The sequence below is a fragment of the Salmo salar genome, chromosome 26 (assembly GCF_965601325.2).
Source record: "Salmo salar chromosome 26, fSalSal1, whole genome shotgun sequence".
Lineage (NCBI taxonomy): Eukaryota > Metazoa > Chordata > Actinopteri > Salmoniformes > Salmonidae > Salmo > Salmo salar.
In genome coordinates, this window is record NC_138316.1 from 16,297,233 (window position 1) to 16,319,385 (window position 22,153).

Genomic DNA, 22,153 nt, shown 5'->3' on the forward strand with positions numbered 1-22,153 from the left:
TCAAAATTGTGTCATCTGAGCTCATCTCTGAATTGGGATTAAAGTGCTCACTCTGATTGACTAGAGAGGAGTGTAAACTCTCCACATTCATGAGATGAAAGCAACTGCAGCCTCCTCCCTGGCTGTGGGCTCTCCACTGATCACACAGAGGCAGTAGACATCAAGAGTGTCACCCCTTTTAAGGCAGGCCTCGCTTAGACATCCATTTAATTACTAGACTGCTCCATTTAATTAAGGCGGGGCGGTGAGTTTCTCCTGACACATCCAATTCAGCCCTGGATATACATAGGCTCAGCAGCTACTCTGTACAGGATTTCACACACACACACACACACACGCTGAATGACAGTTTGGCAAGGAAGGGATTGTTTTTAGTACGCTTTTTCCTAGCCAAAGATAAATGAGGGGAGAGTGGATGAACTGTTACAGTAGAAGAGGCAGTAAGAGATGCACAAACTCTTCAACGCCTGTGTGTGGCCAGGAAACTGAATGTTAGACGGAAACTGAATGTTAGACGGAAAGAATATCCGTTTGTGTTGAATATATGCTGAGCTTGTATGATGGTAGATTATGAATATACAGTATCTACTACAGGGCTCTGTTCCTGGACAGATACCGTCCTGTAGGTTTTCGCTTCAACCCCACTCTAGTGCACCTGATTCTAATAATTAGCTGGTTGATCAGATGAATCAGGTCGGTTACAACTGTGGTTGGATTGAAAACCTTCAGGAGGGTAGCTTCCAGGAACAGGGTTGGATTGAAAACCTTCAGGAGGGTAGCTTCCAGGAACAGGGTTGGAGAGCCCAAATCTACCTTGTATAAGCAGGGTTTTGCCTTGCAGGTGAGAGGAGAAACACTTAGCCAGGAAGCCCCAGCCACTAGAGCTCAGTAGCTAAACATCATGACTACTGAATATGACAAGGGGGAGGTAGGAGGTAGAGGTAGTGGAGAACATCATACTGGTATATGATCTGATAACCCAGGGTAGTCTTACTGCTACCTCTTCACCATGCTGGCATGGCCTACTCCTATTCAAGCAGCAGGTTTCTATTGGACAGGATCCAACATTCCTGTCATCCAGTCCATCACTCTAGACCACCTGCTGACCACCATGCTGCCCAGGGCTGGACCAGTGACCTTGGACTTACCATGTGACCCAGAAGGCAGTAAGTAGTGTCAACAATCAGAGAGAGCAGCACTTTACCTGATGACATAAACAGCAGAAAACATGATTTCAAGGATGACAAATACAATAACAAGGACTGCAATCTGTCTTGATGGAACAGAACATCATAACACAGGGGTCAGAGGCCAGGGAGCATCATAATACCAACCTCCACTCGCTCCAGATGGACAGCTCAGCCACAGGTGGCGTGAAACTCTCAGTAAGCTTCACACTGAGAGGAGATCATTCACATGCACCTCACTTTCCCCCTGCGACATGTCATGTCACAAAGCAGTTCCAGAATCACCCTATCACACTCTAATAGGTGTGGAAGCAATATAAGAGACTATTTCTTAGCTGTGTATGGAATCTGGAACAGGGCTGTGATGTGAGTGTGTGTTTGTGTGCGTGTCTCTCTCTGTGATGAGTTTGGATGCTTGCATCACATTGGATGTGAGTGAGATTTCGTGCACCCCCCACAGCTTTGAGATGGATGGAAAATCATTATGGATCTTGGCAAGTGGCCGGCGGGTGGTTGCCTAGGAAACCTGTCTGTCTGTCGGTGGCTCCCTTCTTCCCATGCGTCTTGGTGACCTGAGATATGTGAAATGCCCAGATTTTAAGACCTTCATTCAGAGTAATGTGTGCTTTGATGGGTGGCAGGGGGTCTTGCATGAATGAATGAGATTAAATAAAACCCTTTAGAAACATAGAATCCATGATGCACGCTGCTCTGTGATGTTTACCAGCACTGTGGAGACTATTGTAGAAAACAACCATCTTCCACGGGTAGCCAGTGTGTCATTATCATGCAGGTGATTGCAGATGATATGGTTTATCATTGTCGTCTGCCTTGTTTTAGTGGGATTGGCTGAGCCCCGTTCACAGTGAGTGGCCCCAATGCTGAATGGGGGCAGGGCATTATGTGAGGCACAGGGAGCGTGGGGGGGACAGTCGGGGGGGTTGATAGTGTCCACTCTTATGTTGTTATTCTGTAAACCATAACCCCCACAGCATTCCAACAGCCCTCTCCATCCCTACCCCTGCCGTCCCCATCCACAGTTCCATCATTACAGCCTCATCACCACCATGCCTATCTCTGTGTGAGAGAGAGCAGTGACCTCTGGGACAGGCCAGTGACTGCAGGGGGCATGCTCCTTGTGATTATCCCTGTTCTCCACTCTCCCCCCCCCCCACACACAGTCAGCTCAGGGTCAATTATCATAACAGTACTAATGGGAAAGCCTGGGAGAACACATCATGAATAGTCATGGGCTTTGGGCTGGGGGGGTGAGAATAGAGCTTGCCCTGCTGTAGGGTCAGCTCTATAAGAGGGTCCAGAGTTGTACCCTGCAATGTAAAGGAGATGGAGGGTAGGGGTGTAGGGGAGTGTGTAGGGGTGTATATATACACACACTACTGTTCAAAAGTTTGGGGTCACTTAGACATTTCCTTGTTTTTGAAAGAAAAGCACATTTTTTTCCCATTAAAATAACATCGAATTGACCAGAAATACAGTGTAGACATTGTTAATGTTGTAAATGACTATTGTAGCTGGAAACGGCTGATTTTTTATGGAATATCTACATAGGTGTACAGAGGCCCATTATCAGCAACCATCACTCCTGTGTTCCAATGGCATGTTGTGTTAGCTAATCCAAGTTTATCATTTTAAAAGGCTAATTGATCATAAGAAAACCCTTTTGCGATTATGTTAGCACAGCTGAAAACTGTTGTATCAAATCAAATCAAATGTATTTGTCACATACACATGGTTAGCAGGTGTTAATGCAAGTGTAGCGAAATGCTTATGCTTCTAGTTCCGACCATGCAGTAATATCTAACAAGTAATCTACCAATTCCACAACAACTACCTTGTACACACAAGTGTAAAGGAATGAATACGAATATGTACATAAAAATATATAAATGAGTGATGGCCGAACGGCATAGGCAAGATGTAATAGATGGTATGGAGTACAGTATATACATATGAGATGAGTAATGTAGGGTATGAAAACATATAAAGCAGCATTGTTTAAGGTGGCTAGTGATACATTACATCAGGATGGCAAGATGCAGTAGATGGTATAGAGTACAGTATATACATATGAGATGAATAATGTAGGTTATGTAAACATTATCTAATATAAATAATATAATGTGGCAAGTGATAAATTGATTACATCAATTTTCCCAATATTAAAGTGGCTTGAATAGAGTCAGTATGTTGGCAGCAGCCACTCAATGTTAGTGATGGCTGTTTAACAGTCTGATGGCCTTGAGATTGAAGCTGTTTTTCAGTCTCTCGGTTCCAGCTTTGATGCACCTGTACTGACCTCGCCTTCTGGATGTTAGCGGGGTGAACAGGCAGTGGCTCGGGTGGTTGCTGTCCTTGATGATCTTTTTGGCCTTCCTGTGACATGGGGTGGTGTAGGTGTCCTGGAGGGCAGGTAGTTTGCCCCCGGTGATGCATTGTGCAGACCTCACTACCCTCTGGAGAGCCTTCCGGTTATGGACGGAGCAGCTGCCGTACCAGGCGGTGATACAGCCCGACAGGATGCTCTCGATTGTGCATCTGTAAAAGTTTGAGAGTGTTTTTGGTGACAAGCTGAATTTCTTCAGCCTCCTGAGGTTGAAGAGGCGCTGCTACGCCTTCTTCACCACGCTGTCTGTGTGGGTGGACCATTTCAGTTTGTCCGTGATGTGTACGCCGAGGAACCTAAAAACTCTCCACCCTCTCCACTACTGTCCCGTCAATGTAGATAGGTACTAATTAAATAAGCAATAAAACTGGCCTTCTTTAGACTAGTTGAGTATCTGGAGCATCAGCACTTGTGGGTTTGATTACAGGCTCAAAATGGCCAGAAACAAAGACCTTACTACTGAAACTCGTCAGTCTATTCTTGTTCTGAGAAATGAAGGCTATTCCATGCGAGAAATTGCCAAGAAACTGAAGATCTCGTACAACTCTGTGTACTACTCCCTTCACAGAACAGCGCAAACTGTCTCTAACCAGAATAGAAAGAGGAGTGGGAGGCCCCGGTGCACAACTGAGCAAGAGGACAAGTACATTAAAGTGTCTAGTTTGAGAAACAGATGCCTCACAAGTCCTCAACTGGCAGCTTCATTAAATAGTACCCACAAAACACCAGTCTCAACATCAACAGTGAAGAGGCGACTCTGGGATGCTGGCCTATATAAAAAAGGAACTTAGTACCGGCTTTCAACTTACTCTTGAAAGTTAATAGTAAAGTGCACAAGGTGTAGGGTGTTCACGCACTGCTGTAGAATGTAGAGAAAAACGGAGCAGTTGTCACGCTGGTGTAAAGGATGTGGAGACAGGCGCAGGAGTACATCATCTGGGTTTTTAATACACCCAAAACAAACACGTATACAAAACACTGGGCTGTACCCAAACTAAAGAGCGAGGCTAAACCTCATAGAACAACACAGGACGAGACCCGTAATACACAAAGCACGCAGCACAGGCTGAGACAACATATTGGCACTCACACGACCAACAGACATGGGAACAATAATCGACAGCCGAATGGGGAAACAAAGGGCACATTTATACAATTACAATCAGTGAGGAATTGGAACCAGGTGTGTGTAATGACAGTTCAGTGCAGCCTAGAAGGCTGGTGACGTTGACCTCCGGAACTGGAGAAATGAATGAGTAGCAGTACCGGGGGGATCCATGACATTGGGGGTTTCCTCTGGTTGGACCAATGAAAATTAACTTGATACCTTCGTCATTTTCACCTCCAGATCCTTGGCTTTCATTGCCTAAGACCGCGATCAATCTACATTGACAGGGCTGTTTTTATGGTGATTAAAGGGAAAGACTCAATGAAAACAGGAACAGGTTGTCTTCGTATAAAGTGGATGTTGAAATTGAGTCTGTTAGCTTTGTAAATTAATATATATTTAGTCCCTATTTAGTTTTATAATCTGCGAATTTCATTTACGAAAATGTTTTCACTCACGAACCTGCAGCCACTCGTTAGCTTGTCAGTTGATGTTCGAAAGTAGTTCTGCTGCGAAGCAGCGCCAGAGTTCTATTGAGCAATGACCACTTTTTGATCATGCCTGTGATGACATTCCATTCACTCTAAACATGCTAAATTCTGAGAGTAAATCGTTGATTATTTTTTAAGTATATATTGTAGACAGATTGGGTTTGGACTATTGTTTTCCTGACTTGAATTAATTAATAATTTTCTGTGTGAACACCCTACAAGGTGCAATTTCAAAATTGGGTAGTGCATCATATCAGTCATTTCAGACCTTAGAGAGCTATTTATAACTTGTCAGAAATGTCCAGATCAACTAGCCCAAGTCAGTTAACGTTGTTTAGCTAGGTTTTGTAGCCCATACATTTTGTTGTAATGATTGAGTCACTCAAATATCACATGAATAGACATTAGACATGGCAAAATGTATAGAATAGCAAGAAAATGAGCTTTAAAACTGGAAAGTTCTCTGCACACATGACAAAATGTGTAGAATTACAGGAAATAAGTTTTAAACCTGCTAAATGTTCTCTCCACCAACAAGAGGGGTGTCAACAGTTTATGTCATGAACAGTGCTTGTGCCCATAGAAATAGACGTGGCGTGCACGCGTGCAGTGGGGCACTGGATGTTCCCCAATGCTGTAAGGGGGGCCTGAGTAAAAAGGTTTGGGAACCCCTGTATTAGAGCTCCATTTCCAATAGCTTTGCTTTTGTCTTGGACAGTCCCATTCCCCATCACATAGACATCCCAATAAAGAGTAGTGGCCTCTCTGGACAAAAGGTTGAGAGAGCTGTTCAGGGCTGTAGTTTACGTAGATAGCAGCACTAATGTTCTTGTCGTATTCTCCAGAGGCACTAGAGAAGGATGGAGGACAGCGAGAAGGGTTAGAGCGAGAACACACACCTCTCACCCTCTTTCATAGAACATCAGCAGAGAAGGACTTCTGAAGGTCAGAACAGAACTGCTCATGCTATCATCAGACTAAAGGTTCACTGAGATGGTAGAATTCACCTTCAATGTGCTTATTAACGTTAACCTCCTCAATCTCATGGTGATGTCATGCTCCATTTTACAGCCTCACTGAATGCTCTCCTCTCAGATCCTGACTCTTGTGTGTGTGAATATTTGAGATGGAAACCATGTTTCTTTTTTATGGCCTACATAATTCCCTGAGAAAAGGTTAAAAGAATTCTCATCTATATTATTCGTAGTCATCTATTTACCACCACAGACCGATGCTGCCACTAAGACCGCACTCAACTAACTCTGTAAGGCCATAAGAAAACAAGAAAATGCTCATCCTGAAGCGGCGCTCCTAGTGGCCGGGGACTTTAATGCAGGCAAACTTTAATCAGTTTTACCAAATTTTTACCAGCATGTCACATGTGCAACCAGAGGGGAAAAAAAAACTCTAGACCACCTTTACTCCACACACGGAGACTGATACAAAGCTCTCCCCCACCCTCCATTTGGCAAATCTGACCATAATTCTATGCTCCTGGTTCCTGCTTATAAGAAAAAACTAAAGCAGGAATTACCAGTGACTCGCTCAATACGGAAGTGGTCAGATGATGCAGATGCTACGCTACAGGGCTGTTTTGCTAGCACTGACTGGAATATGTTCCGGGATTCATCCTCAGTCATTGGCTTCATCAATAAGTGCATCGACGACGTCATCCCCACAGTGACCGTACATACATATCCCAACCAGAAGCCATGGATTACAGGCAACATCCACATCGAGCTAAAGGCTAGAGCTGCCGCTTTCAAGGAGCGGGACACTAATCCGGATGCTTATAGGAAATCCCGCTATGCCCTCAGAAGAACCATCAAACAAGCAAAGCGTCAATACAGGATTAAGATTGAATCCTACTACACCGGCTCTGACGCTCGTCGGATGTGGAAGGGCTTGAAAACTATTACGGACTACAAAGGGAAACCCAGATGGGAGCCCAGTGATGCGAGCCTACCAGACGAGCTAAATGCCTTTTATGCTCTCTTCGAGGCAAGCAACACTGAAGCATGCACGAGAGCAACAGCTGTTCTGGATGACTGTGTGATAACACTCTCGGTAGCCGATGTGAGCAAGACCTTTAAACAGTTCAACATTCACAAAGCCGCAGGGCCAGATGGATTACCAAGACGTGTACTCAAAGCATGCGCAGACCAACTAGCAAGTGTCTTCACTGACATTTTCAACCTCTCCCTGACCAAGTCTGTAATACCTACATGTTTCAAGTAGATCACCATAGTCCCTGTGCCCAAGAAAGCAAAGGTAACCTGGTAAAATGATTACCGACCCGCAGCACTCACGTCGGTAGCCACGAAGTGCTTTGAAAGGCTGGTCATGGCTCACATCAACAGCATCCTCCCGGATACCCTAGACCCACTCCAATTTTCATACCGCCCCAACAGATCCACAGATGACGCAATCTCAATCGCACTCCACACTGCCCTTTCCCACCTGGACAAAAGGAACACCTATGTGGGAATGTTGTGTAGGAGTGTGTATGGGTGTGTAAGAGTGTGTACAGGGTACAGCGTGCATAAACGCTCCGGACTGGAATGTGGCCTGGGGGGCAGCCAGACAGGAGAGGGGGCTTTGGGGTCAATGACATTCCGAACAAGGGATCTAGGAGGGCTTATTGGGTTTTGTCTTCCAAAAAGCATAGTTTTACTTTTCTGTTCAGTTGGTGGACTGCAAAAAATACATTGTTACGATATCAGATACTTGTGTTGTGGAAGGCTTATGATTGATCACAATGTGTACTGTTTAGGATGTCAGGGTTGTTATGCTGTGTGTGTGTGTGTGTGCGCATGCGTGCGTGTGTACGTGTGTGGCTGTCAGAGTGTAGTACATTCTTTCATGTCTCTGTGTGGCACAACCTGTGATGAGTTGCTTGGAAATCTTAGACCCCTCTTTCATCCCATTTCAGTAGCCATTTTGTTTTGGTGTGCATATGTATGTGTTATACACGCCAGAGTTGTTGGCTCAGTTGATGGTCATGAGTGTGGCCAGTGTGTCTGTTGGTGGCTATGTGTAAATGCTGTGCTTTGTTTTGTGTGGGTAAGGGGTTGTTGTATATCTCTGGATGGTAAGCTATACACTGTAGGGACCATGTAGTGAAGCCAGATGTGGGAGAGAGAAAAGAGAGAGGCTATTCTTCCCTGATGATAGACAACACTAAACAACAGGAGTCTGATTGGAAGCCATTTCAATACAGAAACCTTTAAATGGTAGGATGCAGGAATCGATGGCCCTGATTTTGTATAGCTAATGAGAGCAGGTTTGGGTATTTCATGGATAATTTGCTCGTTTAGAGAATACGTTGTTTTTTTATTAATAACAGTCAGTTGAGAATAAGATTGATTGATTAGCTAATTTGTGTGTCCCATTTTGAACACAAAGCCCACAGTGTGTATAAACTGCAGCAGGGCAGAAGTGAAAGAAAAGGAGCTTTTCCAAACTGGTGAGTTGAGCTGAATAGGTGGCCAGGCCTCAGTGACTAAAGTGGTAAAGTGTTGTGTCTTAATCCTTTTCCCAGTGCAGCGGAGAGAGGAATCCCTGCATGATTGACACAAAGCTATCACCGGCAGCCCCCTCCATATCACCTCTCAGACAGCCACAACCATAGCTACAGCCTCTGCTCCAGCCAGCCTCAGCCCAGGGTTTAGCAGCTCCACTAGCCCCTAAAGCCTGCCTGACTCCTTCCTCCGTCTCCATGTCCGGGGGACCAGAGTCGTTTCACTCTCAGACACCCAACTTCCTGAAGTTTCCCCTTATGACTACCTTTCAGAGTAGAGACAAGGCTGAGTGGATTCTCTGCTCTACCACTGATATCTGACCAGTTAAGAGTGTTAGCTAATGAATGTTCCCTTCGTTCCCTGGAAGAGGGCTGGTGCAGGGCTTAACGCAGTCAGCCTGTCCTTCCTCTCCTCCACCATCTGAGATGTAAGAATGAAATGGGGAGATAAGAGGGAGGGGTCCCCTGGGTGCCATGACAACTAAGCTCTATGGAAAGAAAAGTGAAACTTAACTGTGTTGCCGCGGTAATAGCCATCCATTCATGTGCTCCTGGGTTCTTTATGTGGTATCAGAGGTTGACGGGGGCTGTTTGGAGATCAGGTGTGTGAGACGGTTAAGGTGTTGCTCTGGACCAGAGGTGTCTGTGCTAAAGACAGAAGCAGAGGAGAGGAGCTGATCTCTGTGTGTCTGTTGTCTGGCACAGACTTGGGCTGCTTTTACTGCTGAACAGATTTACTACCAGACTGCATTTGCAGGGATACAGCCTTTATCTCCATCTCTCTCTCTCTCTCTCTCTCCCTCCCTCCCTCCCTCCCTCCCTCCCTCCCTCCCTCCGTCTTGCTCTCTCTCATGCTCTCTCTCTCTCTCTCTCTCCCTCTCTCTCTCTCCCTCCCGTCTTGCTCTCTCTCTCATGCTCTCTCGCTCTCGCTCTCTTTCGCTCTCTCTCTCTTTCTCTTCCTCTGTTGCAACAGAATGCGTGATCTATAATTCATGAGAGCAAATAGATACTGAAGCGTTCACATCTCGGTAGAAATCTGCCTTTGAAATGATCATCTCTCTCCAAGCTTCCGAAACATATTCATGTCACTTGCAGAATATGTTTAATGATGCCATCAAATTATCATTTCAGAATTAAAATGACTGAGTATGTAAAATCATCTTGCCTCGATTTGGTCACTGTTCAAAACAAAAAATCTTACTGTGTAGGCATTAACATGCTTAATTATGTAGACAGTAGGCATGTTACAGTGATAAAATGTCTACATTTTGGCAGACAATAGGTATTGGCTCCTGCACGCTGTATGTACAACTCTATGTTCATTTCGGGTGTTCATCCTTTTTGTCGTTGCTAATCTGCAGTCAGGGAGTCACTCAGCACATTTTGATTGAACAAGATAAATAATCCTCCTGATCTAAAGCAGTAATGATCTGCTCGTCTCACTGATCTTCAGCCCTCATCTAAAATGGGTAAAATGTGAATAACACTGCAAATTTAACATCTCCCAAAAATCCATTGGGGCTCATCCATTGGGGCTCTGTAAAATAGTAGGCTAGATCCCAGGCAGTTTTGTCAACGGGCGAACAGCCCCAGTAGTCTGACGGAATCAGGTGCAAAATGGTGGTATTTATGTGCAGGTGCAGAAGGTGAGCTGGAACTAAGGAATATGGACAATGGCCATTACATAATACATGTCACAAATATTAGGACATAAACATTCAAAGAATAACGATATTAGGAAAATACCCCTCAACATAGAAAACTCAAATTATTGAATATGCAGATGTGACGCTTCCCAAAGCAGTTCAGGTCAGCGATACAAAGTAACTTTAAACTAATAATAAACCATGTCAAATGTTTTACTCGTGTGTGATTTTTATGTAACAACTGCAATGCATGTTAGAAGGGTTTTAACAACAGGAATATGGCTGAAAAAGTTAGCAACATAAACAAACATTAGCATTTGCAATCTGTGTTTGTGTGAAATGAGGGGACAGCATTGGAGTGGGCGCTCTCCAGTGCGCATCGTCACTCACCGTCTGCTTCAGTGTGTTTTCAGTATTTTTTATCTTTTTGAGTATCAGCCAAAGACGTAAACAAGTCAAGATGGCTATAACAATAGAGGGGATTGGTTTGCCCTTGTTAGTGAAAGGCTGCCTGTAGGTTTGATGTCTTTCCAGCTGAACTCAGGGATTCAGAGAGAGGCTAGTGTGTAAAAGAGAGGTGATGGAGAGGGGGAGAGAGAGAGAAGCTAGGTGGGTGGGGGAGTGTTGTTGGTTAATGGTGGGTGAAGGAGGGTGAAGGAGAGAGAATGTAGAGAAACAGAATGCTGGAGGCTAATAGAACACCAGATATGATTTTTTTTTTTTTTACTGTGATACTGTGATGTGTCAGCTCACACCAAGGAGATATGATCACAATCCAAGATCACACCACAGTGAACCATACGGAAAAACCTAGTACCCATGTCTGTCTTTCCCCTTCCTCTCACATGCGAGGACTGTTCATGACCATGTTGGTTATCCTAACTATTGTACTGCGTTTTCTTCCCTTTCGCTGACCTATAGTGTTGTCCTCTTTCAGGTGCTGCTGTCTGGACTGATAGGAGTGGTGTCATGGAAGAGGCCTCTCTCTCTGGTGGTGAGTGATAGTCTGATATTTGGCAAGCCCTCTCCAGGGCAACTAGTTTTCACTGGTGTAAAGTACTTAAGTAAAAATACTTTGAAGTACTACTTAAGTCGTTTTTTGGGGTATCTGTACTTTACTATTTATATTTTTGTTAACTTTTACTTTTACTCCACTACATTCCTAAAGAAAATAATACATACGTTTTCCCTGACACCCAAAAGTACTCGTTACATTTTGAATGCTTAGCAAGACAGGAAAATGGACTAATTCACTCACTTAAAGAGAAAATCCCTGGTCATCCCTACTGCATCTGATCTGGTGGACTCACTAAACACAAATGCTTTGTTTGTAAATTATGTCTGAGTGTTGGAGTGTGCCCCTGGCTATCCGTAAATTTAAAAAAACAAGAAAATCGTGCCGTCTGGTTTGCTTAATATAAGGAATTTGAAATTATTTATACTTTTACTTTTGATACTTAAGTATATTTTAGCAATTACATGTACTTTTGCTACTTAAGTATATTTAAAACCAAACACTTTTTTACTTTTACTCAAGTAGGATTTTACTAGGTGACTTTCACTTTTACTCCAGTCAATTTCTATTAAGTAATCTTTACTTTTACTCAAGTATGACAATTGGGTACTTTTTCTTTTTTTTGTGTGACCCTCTACTGTGAGAAGGCCTGGATTTGTGCTAGCTGGGATAAAATACTGTTAAATAGATCACAACTCCAATGCCTTTGAGAAAGGATACTCTCAGCTCAACTACTGACCTGGAAATTGTCAGACTACACTAAACTAGGAACTGTTTGACATTTATATTGCTTTTAGTTCTGTAATAGGGACAATCTTTCCACTGTGTTGCCAGTACAGTCGCCCATGGTGTCAGGAATCAAAATGAGCTGAAATGCTTCAGCAGCACAGAAATTACAGATATGTTTGTGCTCAGGCATCTTTACAATGAGTTTTAATTCCTCATAAGTACCTGGCCAAGATAAAGCAAAGCAATTCGACACATACAACAACAGAGTTACACATGGAATAAACAAAACATAGTCAATAATACAGTAGAAAAAATGAAAAAAAGTCTATATACAGTGAGTGCAAATGAGGTAAGATAAGGGAGTTAAGGCAATAAATAGGCCATGGTGGCGAAGTAATTACAATAATGCAATTAAACACTGGAATGGTAGATGTGCAGAAGATGAATGTGCAAGTAGAGATACTGGGGTGCAAAGGAGCAAGATAAATAAATACAGTATGGGGATGAGGTAGATAGATGGACTGTTTACAGATGGGCTATGTACAGGTGCAGTGATCTGTGAGCGGCACCATGAAGACCAAGGAGCAGTCCAAACAAGTCAGGGACAAAGTTGTGGAGAAGTACAGATCAGGGTTGGGTAATAAAAAAATATCAGACAGAAACTTTGAACATCCCACAGAGCACCATTAAATCCATTATTAAAACATGGAAAGAATATGGCACCACAACAAACCTGCCAAGAGAGGGCTGCCCACCCAAAATCACAGACCAGGCAAGGAGGGCATTAATCCGAGAGGCAACAAAGAGACCAAAGATAACCCTGAAGGAGCTGCAAAGCTCCACATTAGAGATTGGAGTATCTGTCCATAGGACCACTTTAAGCCGTGCACTCCACAGAGCTGGGCTTTACAGAAGAGTGGGCAGAAAAAAGCCTTTGCTTAAAGAAAAAAAATAAGCAAACACATTTAGTGTTCACCAAAAGGCATGTAGGAGACTCCCCAAACATATGGAAAAAGGTACTCTGGTCAGATGAGACTAAACTTGAGCTTTTTGTCCATCAAGGATAACGCTATTTTTAGTACAAACCCAACACCTCACATCACCCCGAGAACGTCATCCCCACAGTGAAGCATGGTGGTGGCAGCATCGTGATGTGGGGATGTTTTTCATCAGCAGGGACTGGGAAAATGGTCAGAATTTAAGGAATGATGGATGGCACTAAATACAGGAAAATTCTTGAGGGAAACCTGTTTCAGTTTTCCAAAGATTTGAGACTGGGACGGAGGTTCACCTTCCAGCAGGACAATGGCCCTAAGCATACTGCTAAAGCAACACTCAAATGGTTTATGGGGACACATTTAAATGTCTTGGAATGGCCTAGTCAAAGCCCAGACCTCAATCCAATTGAGAATCTGTGTAATGACTTAAAGATTGCTGTACACCAGTGGAATCCATCCAACTTGAAGGAGCTGGAGCAGTTTTGCCTTGAAGAATGGGCAAAAATCCCAGTGGCTAGATGTGCCAGCTTATAGAGACATACCCCAAGAGACTTGCAGCTGTAATTGCTGCAAAAAGTGTCTCCACATAGTATTGACTTTGGGGGGGGTGAATAGTTATGTACGCTCAAGTTTTCAGTTCTTTTGTCTTATTTCTTGTTTGTTTCACAATAAATATTTTGCATCTTCAAAGTGGTAGACATGTTGTGTAAATCAAATTATACAACCCCCCCAAAACTCCATTTTAATTCCAAGTTGTAAGGCAACAAAGTAGGAAAAATGCCAAGGGGGTGAATACTTTCGCAAGCCACTGTAGTATGCAATGAACCAAGGGCCAGTGTCACTCCTACTCAGTACTCACTATCATCACCATTCTCCTCAGGACAGAGAGAAGAGAACCTCTCCCTCTCACTGTTATGCTCCTCATGTGTATAATTCTCTAATTTGACATTTTTGCCATGTTAGACACAATCACCATACAATGTTTTCTCAGAGTTGCTCAGCTGTGTAATGAATTTCTCTTTCCAGAAGGCTTATGACAGAAATCACTATCAGACTCTCTGAGATTAGCCTAAGAGGGGGATCTAATAGCCTGTCATGTTAGACTACATTCAAACCTGTGTTCAGAGCCTCTGCTCATTGTGGATTTACAGTAGCTCCTAGTCTGGTGGGCAGCCTGTGAATGGGATGTAAAATGTATGCATTGAGTCTGCAATGTGCTGCCAAGCATTGCTTTCATATATAATAGCAGCATGGCTTGAGAATGCTGCCTGAATTTCTGATGTGTCTCTTTGCTTGTGGACGTGTGAGGATCCATCCAGTCAGTGGGCTGTATGTTGGTGGTAGTGGTGCAATGAGGACATGCGTGGAGCCAGTCAGTCAGTGTGCTGTTAGTGATGTGGTGTCTGCAGTGTGCTGTAATTCATGTTAGTGATGTGGTGCCTGCAGTGTGCTGTAATTCATGTTAGTGGTGTGGTGTCTTCAGTGTTCTGTAATTAGTGTTAGTGATGTGGTGTCTGCAGTGTGCTGTAATTCATGTTAGTGATGTGGTGCCTGCAGTGTGCTGTAATTCATGTTAGTGATGTGGTGTCTGCAGTGTGCTGTAATGCATGTTAGTGATGTGGTGTCTGCAGTGTGCTGTAATTCATGTTAGTGATGTGGTGCCTGCAGTGTGCTGTAATTCATGTTAGTGATGTGGTGCCTGCAGTGTGCTGTAATTAGTGTTAGTGATGTGGTGCCTGCAGTGTGCTGTAATTCTTGTTAGTGATGTGGTGTCTGCAGTGTGCTGTAATTAGTGTTAGTGATGTGGTGCCTGCAGTGTGCTGTAATTCTTGTTAGTGATGTGGTGTCTGCAGTGTGCTGTAATTAGTGTTAGTGATGTGGTGCCTGCAGTGTGCTGTAATTAGTGTTAGTGATGTGGTGTCTGCAGTGTGCTGTAATTAGTGTTAATGATGTGGTGTATACAGTGTGCTGTAATTAGTGTTAGTGATGTGGTGTCTGCAGTGTACTGTAATTAGTGTTAGTAGTGTGTGGTGTATACAGTGTGCTGTAATTAGTGTTAGTGGTGTGGTGTCTGCAGTGTGCTGTAATTAGTGTTAGTGGTGTGGTGTCTGCAGTGTGCTGTAATTAGTGTTAGTGGTGTGTGGTGTCTGCAGTGTGCTGTAATTAGTGTTAGTGGTGTGTGGGGTTTGCAGTGTGCTGTAATTAGTGTTAGTGGTGTGTGGTGTCTGCAGTGTGCTGTAATTAGTGTTAGTGGTGTGTGGTGTCTGCAGTGTGCTGTAATTAGTGTTAGTGGTGTGGTGTCTGCAGTGTGCTGTAATTAGTGTTAGTGGTGTGGTGTCTGCAGTGTACTGTAATTAGTGTTAGTGGTGTGTGGTGTCTGCAGTGTACTGTAATTAGTGTTAGTGGTGTGTGGTGTCTGCAGTGTGGTGTAATTAGTGTTAGTGGTGTGTAGTGTCTGCAGTGTGCTGTAATTTGTGTTAGTGGTTTGTGGTGTCTTCAGTGTACTGTAATTAGTGTTAGTGGTGTGTGGTGTCTGCAGTGTGCTGTAATTAGTGTTAGGGGTGTGGTGTCTGCAGTGTGCTGTAATTAGTGTTCATTGTGTGTGGTGTCTGCAGTGTGCTGTAATTAGTGTTAGTGGTGTCTGCAGTGTACTGTAATTAGTGTTAGTGGTGTGTGGGGTTTGCAGTGTGCTGTAATTAGTGTTAGTGGTGTGTGGTGTCTGCAGTGTACTGTAATTAATGTTAGTGGTGTGTGGGGTTTGCAGTGTGCTGTAATTAGTGTTAGTGGTGTGTGGGGTTTGCAGTGTGCTGTAATTAGTGTTAGTGGTGTGTGGAGTTTGCAGTGTGCTGTAATTAGTGTTAGTGGTGTGTGGGGTTTGCAGTGTGCTGTAATTAGTGTTAGTGGTGTGTGGTGTCTGCAGTGTGCTGTAATTACTGTTAGTGGTGTGCGGTGTCTGCAGTGTGCTGTAATTAGTGTTAGTGGTGTGTGGTGTCTGCTGTGTGCTGTAATTACTGTTAGTGGTGTGCGGTGTCTGCAGTGTGCTGTAATTAGTGTTAGTGGTGTGGTGCCTTCAGTGTGCTGTAATTAGTGTTAGTGGTGTGGTGTCTGCAGTGTGCTGTAATTAGTGTTAGTGGTGTGGTGCCTGCAGTGTGCTGTAATTAGTGTTAGTGGTGTGGTGCCTGCAGTGTGCTGTAATTAGTGTTAGTGGTGTGTGGTGTCTGCAGTGTGCTGTAATTAGTGTTAGTGGTGTGTGGTGTCTGCAGTGTGCTGTAATTAGTGTTAGTGGTGTGTGGTGTCTGCAGTGTGCTGTAATTAGTGTTAGTGGTGTGTGGTGCCTGCAGTGTGCTGTAATTAGTGTTAGTGGTGTGGTGCCTGCAGTGTGCTGTAATTAGTGTTAGTGGTGTGGTGCCTTCAGTGTGCTGTAATTAGTGTTAGTGGTGTGGTGCCTGCAGTGTGCTGTAATTAGTGTTAGTGGTGTACTGTAATTAGTGTTAGTGGTGTGGTGTCTGCAGTGTGCTGTAATTAGTGTTAGTGGTGTGTGGTGTGTGGTGTGGTGTCTGCAGTGTGCTGTAATTAGTGTTAGTGGTGTGGTGCCTGCAGTGTGCTGTAATTAGTGTTAGTGGTGTGGTGCCTGCAGTGTGCTGTAATTAGTGTTAGTGGTGTGTGGTGTCTGCAGTGTGCTGTAATTAGTGTTAGTGGTGTGTGGTGTCTGCAGTGTGCTGTAATTAGTGTTAGTGGTGTGTGGTGTCTGCAGTGTGCTGTAATTAGTGTTAGTGGTGTGTGGTGCCTGCAGTGTGCTGTAATTAGTGTTAGTGGTGTGGTGCCTGCAGTGTGCTGTAATTAGTGTTAGTGGTGTGGTGCCTTCAGTGTGCTGTAATTAGTGTTAGTGGTGTGGTGCCTGCAGTGTGCTGTAATTAGTGTTAGTGGTGTACTGTAATTAGTGTTAGTGGTGTGGTGTCTGCAGTGTGCTGTAATTAGTGTTAGTGGTGTGTGGTGTCTGCAGTGTGCTGTAATTAGTGTTAGTGGTGTGTGGTGTCTGCAGTGTGCTGTAATTAGTGTTAGTGGTGTGTGGTGTCTGCAGTGTGCTGTAATTAGTGTTAGTGGTGTGTGGTGTCTGCAGTGTACTGTAATTAGTGTTAGTAGTGTGTGGTGTCTGCAGTGTACTGTAATTAGTGTTAGTGGTGTGTGGTGTCTGCAGTGTACTGTAATTAGTGTTAGTGGTGTGTGGGGTTTGCAGTGTGCTGTAATTAGTGTTAGTGGTGTGTGGTGTCTGCAGTGTGCTGTAATTAGTGTTAGTGGTGTACTGTAATTAGTGTTAGTGGTGTGTGGGGTTTGCAGTGTGCTGTAATTAGTGTTAGTGGTGTGTGGGGTTTGCAGTGTGCTGTAATTAGTGTTAGTGGTGTGTGGTGTCTGCAGTGTGCTGTAATTAGTGTTAGTGGTGTGGTGTCTGCAGTGTACTGTAATTAGTGTTAGTGGTGTGTGGTGTATGCAGTGTGCTGTAATTAGTGTTAGTGGTGTGGTGTCTGCAGTGTACTGTAATTAGTGTTAGTGGTGTGTGGTGTCTGCAGTGTGCTGTAATTAGTGTTAGTAGTGTGTGGTGTCTGCAGTGTACTGTAATTAGTGTTAGTGGTGTGTGGTGTCTGCAGTGTACTGTAATTAGTGTTAGTAGTGTGTGGTGTCTGCAGTGTACTGTAATTAGTGTTAGTGGTGTGTGGTGTCTGCAGTGTACTGTAATTAGTGTTAGTAGTGTGTGGTGTCTGCAGTGTACTGTAATTAGTGTTAGTGGTGTGTGGTGTCTGCAGTGTGCTGTAATTAGTGTTAGTAGTGTGTGGTGTCTGCAGTGTGCTGTAATTAGTGTTAGTAGTGTGTGGTGTCTGCAGGGTGCTGTAATTAGTGTTAGTAGTGTGTGGTGTCTGCAGTGTGCTGTAATTAGTATTAGTGGTGTGGTGCCTGCAGTGTGCTGTAATTAGTGTTAGTGGTGTGGTGTCTGCAGTGTGTTGTAATTAGTGTTAGTGGTGTGGTGTCTGCAGTGTGCTGTAATTAGTGTTAGTGATGTGGTGTCTGCAGTGTGCTGTAATTAGTGTTAGTGATGTGGTGTCTGCAGTGTGCTGTAATTAGTGTTAGTGGTGTGGTGTCTGCAGTGTGCTGTAATTAGTGTTAGTGGTGTGGTGTCTGCAGTGTGCTGTAATTAGTGTTAGTGGTGTGGTGTCTGCAGTGTGCTGTAATTAGTTTTAGTGATGTGGTGTCTGCAGTGTGCTGTAATTAGTGTTCATTGTGTGTGGTGTCTGCAGTGTGCTGTAATTAGTGTTAGTGGTGTGTGGTGCCTGCAGTGTCCTGTAATTAGTGTTCATTGTGTGTGGTGTCTGCAGTGTGCTGCAGTTAGTGTTAGTTGTGTAATGTCTGCGGTGTGCTGTAATTAGTGTTAGTGGTGTGGTGTCTGCAGTGTGCTGTAATTAGTGTTGGTGATGAGTGGTGTCTGCAGTGTGCTGTAATTAGTGTTAGTGGTGCTTGGAGGAGGATAGGAAGGATTTAGACTTGGGGTGTTTGATACATGACAGTTCAATCAAGGACGTGCTTAACTGAATGAACAACAGAGCCAGAATGTAACATGGAATATTATTAAATAGTTTAGGGTATGGCCTCATCTCTGAGGATGCTGATGATAGGTAAAAATGGAAGTCTGTACAGAACACAAATATTAAAAAACATGCATCCGTTTAGCACTAAAGTAATACATGTGGCAAAGAAATGAACTGTTTGTCCTGAATACAAATCCAACGCAAATCCAACACAACACATCACTGAGTACCACCCTTCATATTTTCAACCATGGTTGTGGCTGCGTCATGTTATGGGTATGCTTGTCATTGGCAAGGACTAGGGATTTTTGGGGGGATAAAAATAAACAGAATAGAGCTAAGCACAGGCAGAATCCTGGTGGAAAACTTGGTTCTGTCTGTTCAGACACTGGGAGACAAATTCACCTTTCAGCAGCACAATTACCTAAAACACAAGGCCAAATATACACTGGAGTTGCTTACAAAGATGACATTGAATGTTCCTGAGTGGCTTACATGGAACCCAAACCGTCTGTGCGCGTGCGCCATCGTGCGCTATCGTGCATAAATGTATTTTGTCCCCCTACACCAAATGCGATCACGACAGGCAGGTTAAAATATCAAAACAAACTCTGAACCAATGACATGAATTTGGGGACAGGTCGGAAAGCATTAAACATGTATGGCAGTTTAGCTAGTTAGCTTGCACTTGCTAGCTAATTTGTCCTATTTAGCTAGCTTGCTGTTGCTAGCTAATTTGTCCTGGGATATAAACATTGAGTTGTTATTTTACCTGAAATGCACAAAGTCCTCTACTCCGACAATTAATCCACACATAAAACGGCCAACCGAATCATTTCTAGTCATCTTTCCTCTTTACAGGCTTTTTCATCTTTGAACTTATATGGTGATTGGCATCTACACTTTCTATGTATTACCACGACAACCGGCATAACATTTCATCTTTCAATCACCCACGTGGGTATAACCAATAAGGAGATGGCACGTGGGTACCTGCTTCTATAAACCAATGAGGAGATGGGAGAGGCAGGACTTGCAGTGCGATCTGCGTCAGAAATAGAAAGGAGTTCTATTTTAGCCCTTGGCATCGCAGACACTCGTTGACCCGCGCGAGCAGTGTGGGTGCAATAATTGAATAACATGGATTTCTAAATGTATTTTGCGACGCTCGCGCACACGACGTGTCCAGTCTGGTCAGCATGTTAGTTACAGCTTTGACTTAAGTCTACCTGAAAATGTATAGCAAGACTTGAAATGGCTGTTTAGCAATGTTCAACAACCAACTTGACAGATCTTGAATAATTTAAGGAATAATAGGCAAATATTATACAATCCAAATGTGCAAAGCTCATAGAGACTTACCCAGAAAGACTCACAGCTGTTATCGATGCCAAAAAGGTGATTCTAACACGCATTGACTGGGGGGGTTGAATACTTATCTAATCAAGATATATTAGTGTTTATTTTTCCATAAAAAAAAAAAATCTAAATTTTCTTCCACTTTGACATTACAGAGAATTCTGTGTAGATCGTAGATTTTTTTAAACAATTAAATCCATTTTAAAACCACTTTGTAACACAACAAAATGGGGAAAAAGTCAAGAGGTGTGAATACTTTCTGAAGGCACTATAGCTTGTGGTGGGGAGGTGGATGGTCGTCCAAGACTGTTGCTGAAAAACAGCAAGCGAGAGAACATGCGTAAGTTGACGTATAAATACATCCCAAGATTTACACCAATTGGTTGAGAAAGGAAAGTGATAATTGCAAGAGTGAGCCCATAGGTTTAACAGCAAGCATTATTGTGCCGTGCTTGTAGGCTAAAGGTAAATAGGTGAATGACATTCCACACATGGCTAATAGGAAGAGGACAAGAACCAGACGCTATGTTTATGATGATACATTTGTATTCATTCCCTCTGTGCCTGTATAGTAGGAAACAGTGAATGATGTTGTGCTGCTTGATGATGTTAAATGAGCATGCATACCAGCCTTCCTGATTGAACTTTCGTGAACAACATTTCAATCGAGACAGGATGCAATATGCAACCATATAGCTGGGAACAGCACAACATCAATAGGCCTGTGTAGACTATTGGACGGGAGTTCTCATGGCACGACCATGAAAGACTCTCTTAACTAATGTTCAGTTGCACACCCTTTTCCTCTCAGAACAGCCTCAATTCATCGGGGCAGGGACTCTACAAGGTGTCGTAAACATTCATTACATTTACATTTAAGTCATTTAGCAGACGCTCTTATCCAGAGCGACTTACAAATTGGTGGATTCACCTTATGATATCCAGTGGAACAACCACTTTACAATAGTGCATCTAAATCTTTTAAGGGGAGGGGGGGGGGGGGGTTAGAAGGATGACTTTATCCTATCCTAGGTATTCCTTAAAGAGGTGGGGTTTCAGGGATGCTGGCCAATGTTAACTCCAATGCTACCCACAGTTGTGTCAAGTTGGCTGGATGTCCTTTGGGTGGTGGACCATTCTTGATACACATGGGAAACTGTTGAGCGTGAAAAAAACAGCAGCGTTGCAGTTCTTGACAAACACAAACCGGTGTGCCTGGCACCTACTACCATACCCCGTTCAAAGGCACTTCAATCTTTTGTCTTGCCCATTTACACTCTGAATGGCACACATACACAATCCATGTCTCAAATGTCTCAAGGCTTAGAAATCCTTATTTAACCCGTCTCCTCCCCTTCATCTGACAAGTGACATCAATAAGGGATCATAGCTTTCACCTGGTCAGTCTATGTCATGGAAAGAGCAGGTGTTCCTGTTTTGTACACTCAGTGTATATCAACATGGAATGACCCTAACCACGCCTGACGCTAACCACGCCCTACAGTATACCTAGACAGGCTATTTAGACTCAGCCTCTTTGTCACATCACCTCTATGGTACAGCAGCTAGATCGATCAGCTCTCACTGTACAAGGCATAGGCAGATATAATCCCATTACTACTCCTTCATAACAATGGCAGTGTAGCTGGAATGCTCACCTCTCCCACAATGTTAATATTAATGTGATACTTGTTTATGGAACAGCCAACAGGAATGAGGCTAGAGCTGTGTTATTCTGTAACAGTAGAGAGGCCTGAAGCTAGTGTTGGAGTCAGTCAGTGTGTGATGGTACTCTAGGGAAGACTGGAGGTAGTGTTAGATGTGGCCTTGCCCACTGCCCAGTGGCCTGTCGCAGAGGGGCAGGGGAGACAAAGGGGGGAGACAAGGATGCCTCACCCAGTAATGACCCATGACAGGGGATCAGCCAGGCCTGATGAGTCGCACACAGAGCCTGTGTTCTTTACGCTCCGCTAGCCTGGTCTGTCTAGAGAGGCCGGTGCTGCTGTCCTCTGAATACTAACTCCACCACCTCTCCACTCTGCAGTACCTAGGAACGCGTACAGACTGCTCTGTTCCGCTCACACACAGGCTCCATATTGACGATCCGCTGACTGATT

The 22,153-nt window shown here is 43.8% G+C and overlaps 1 protein-coding gene across 1 annotated transcript in view; it reads left to right on the top strand.

The window, feature by feature from the left end:
* entrep2 (endosomal transmembrane epsin interactor 2) overlaps positions 1 to 22,153 on the top strand; it is a 128,241-nt gene that overhangs the window by 44,660 nt on the left and 61,428 nt on the right. Inside the window, exon 2 of the mRNA XM_014175445.3 lies at positions 11,294 to 11,350. Within this exon, the coding sequence (XP_014030920.1) occupies positions 11,294 to 11,350 (57 nt within the window). The remainder of the gene's footprint in view (positions 1 to 11,293; positions 11,351 to 22,153) is intronic.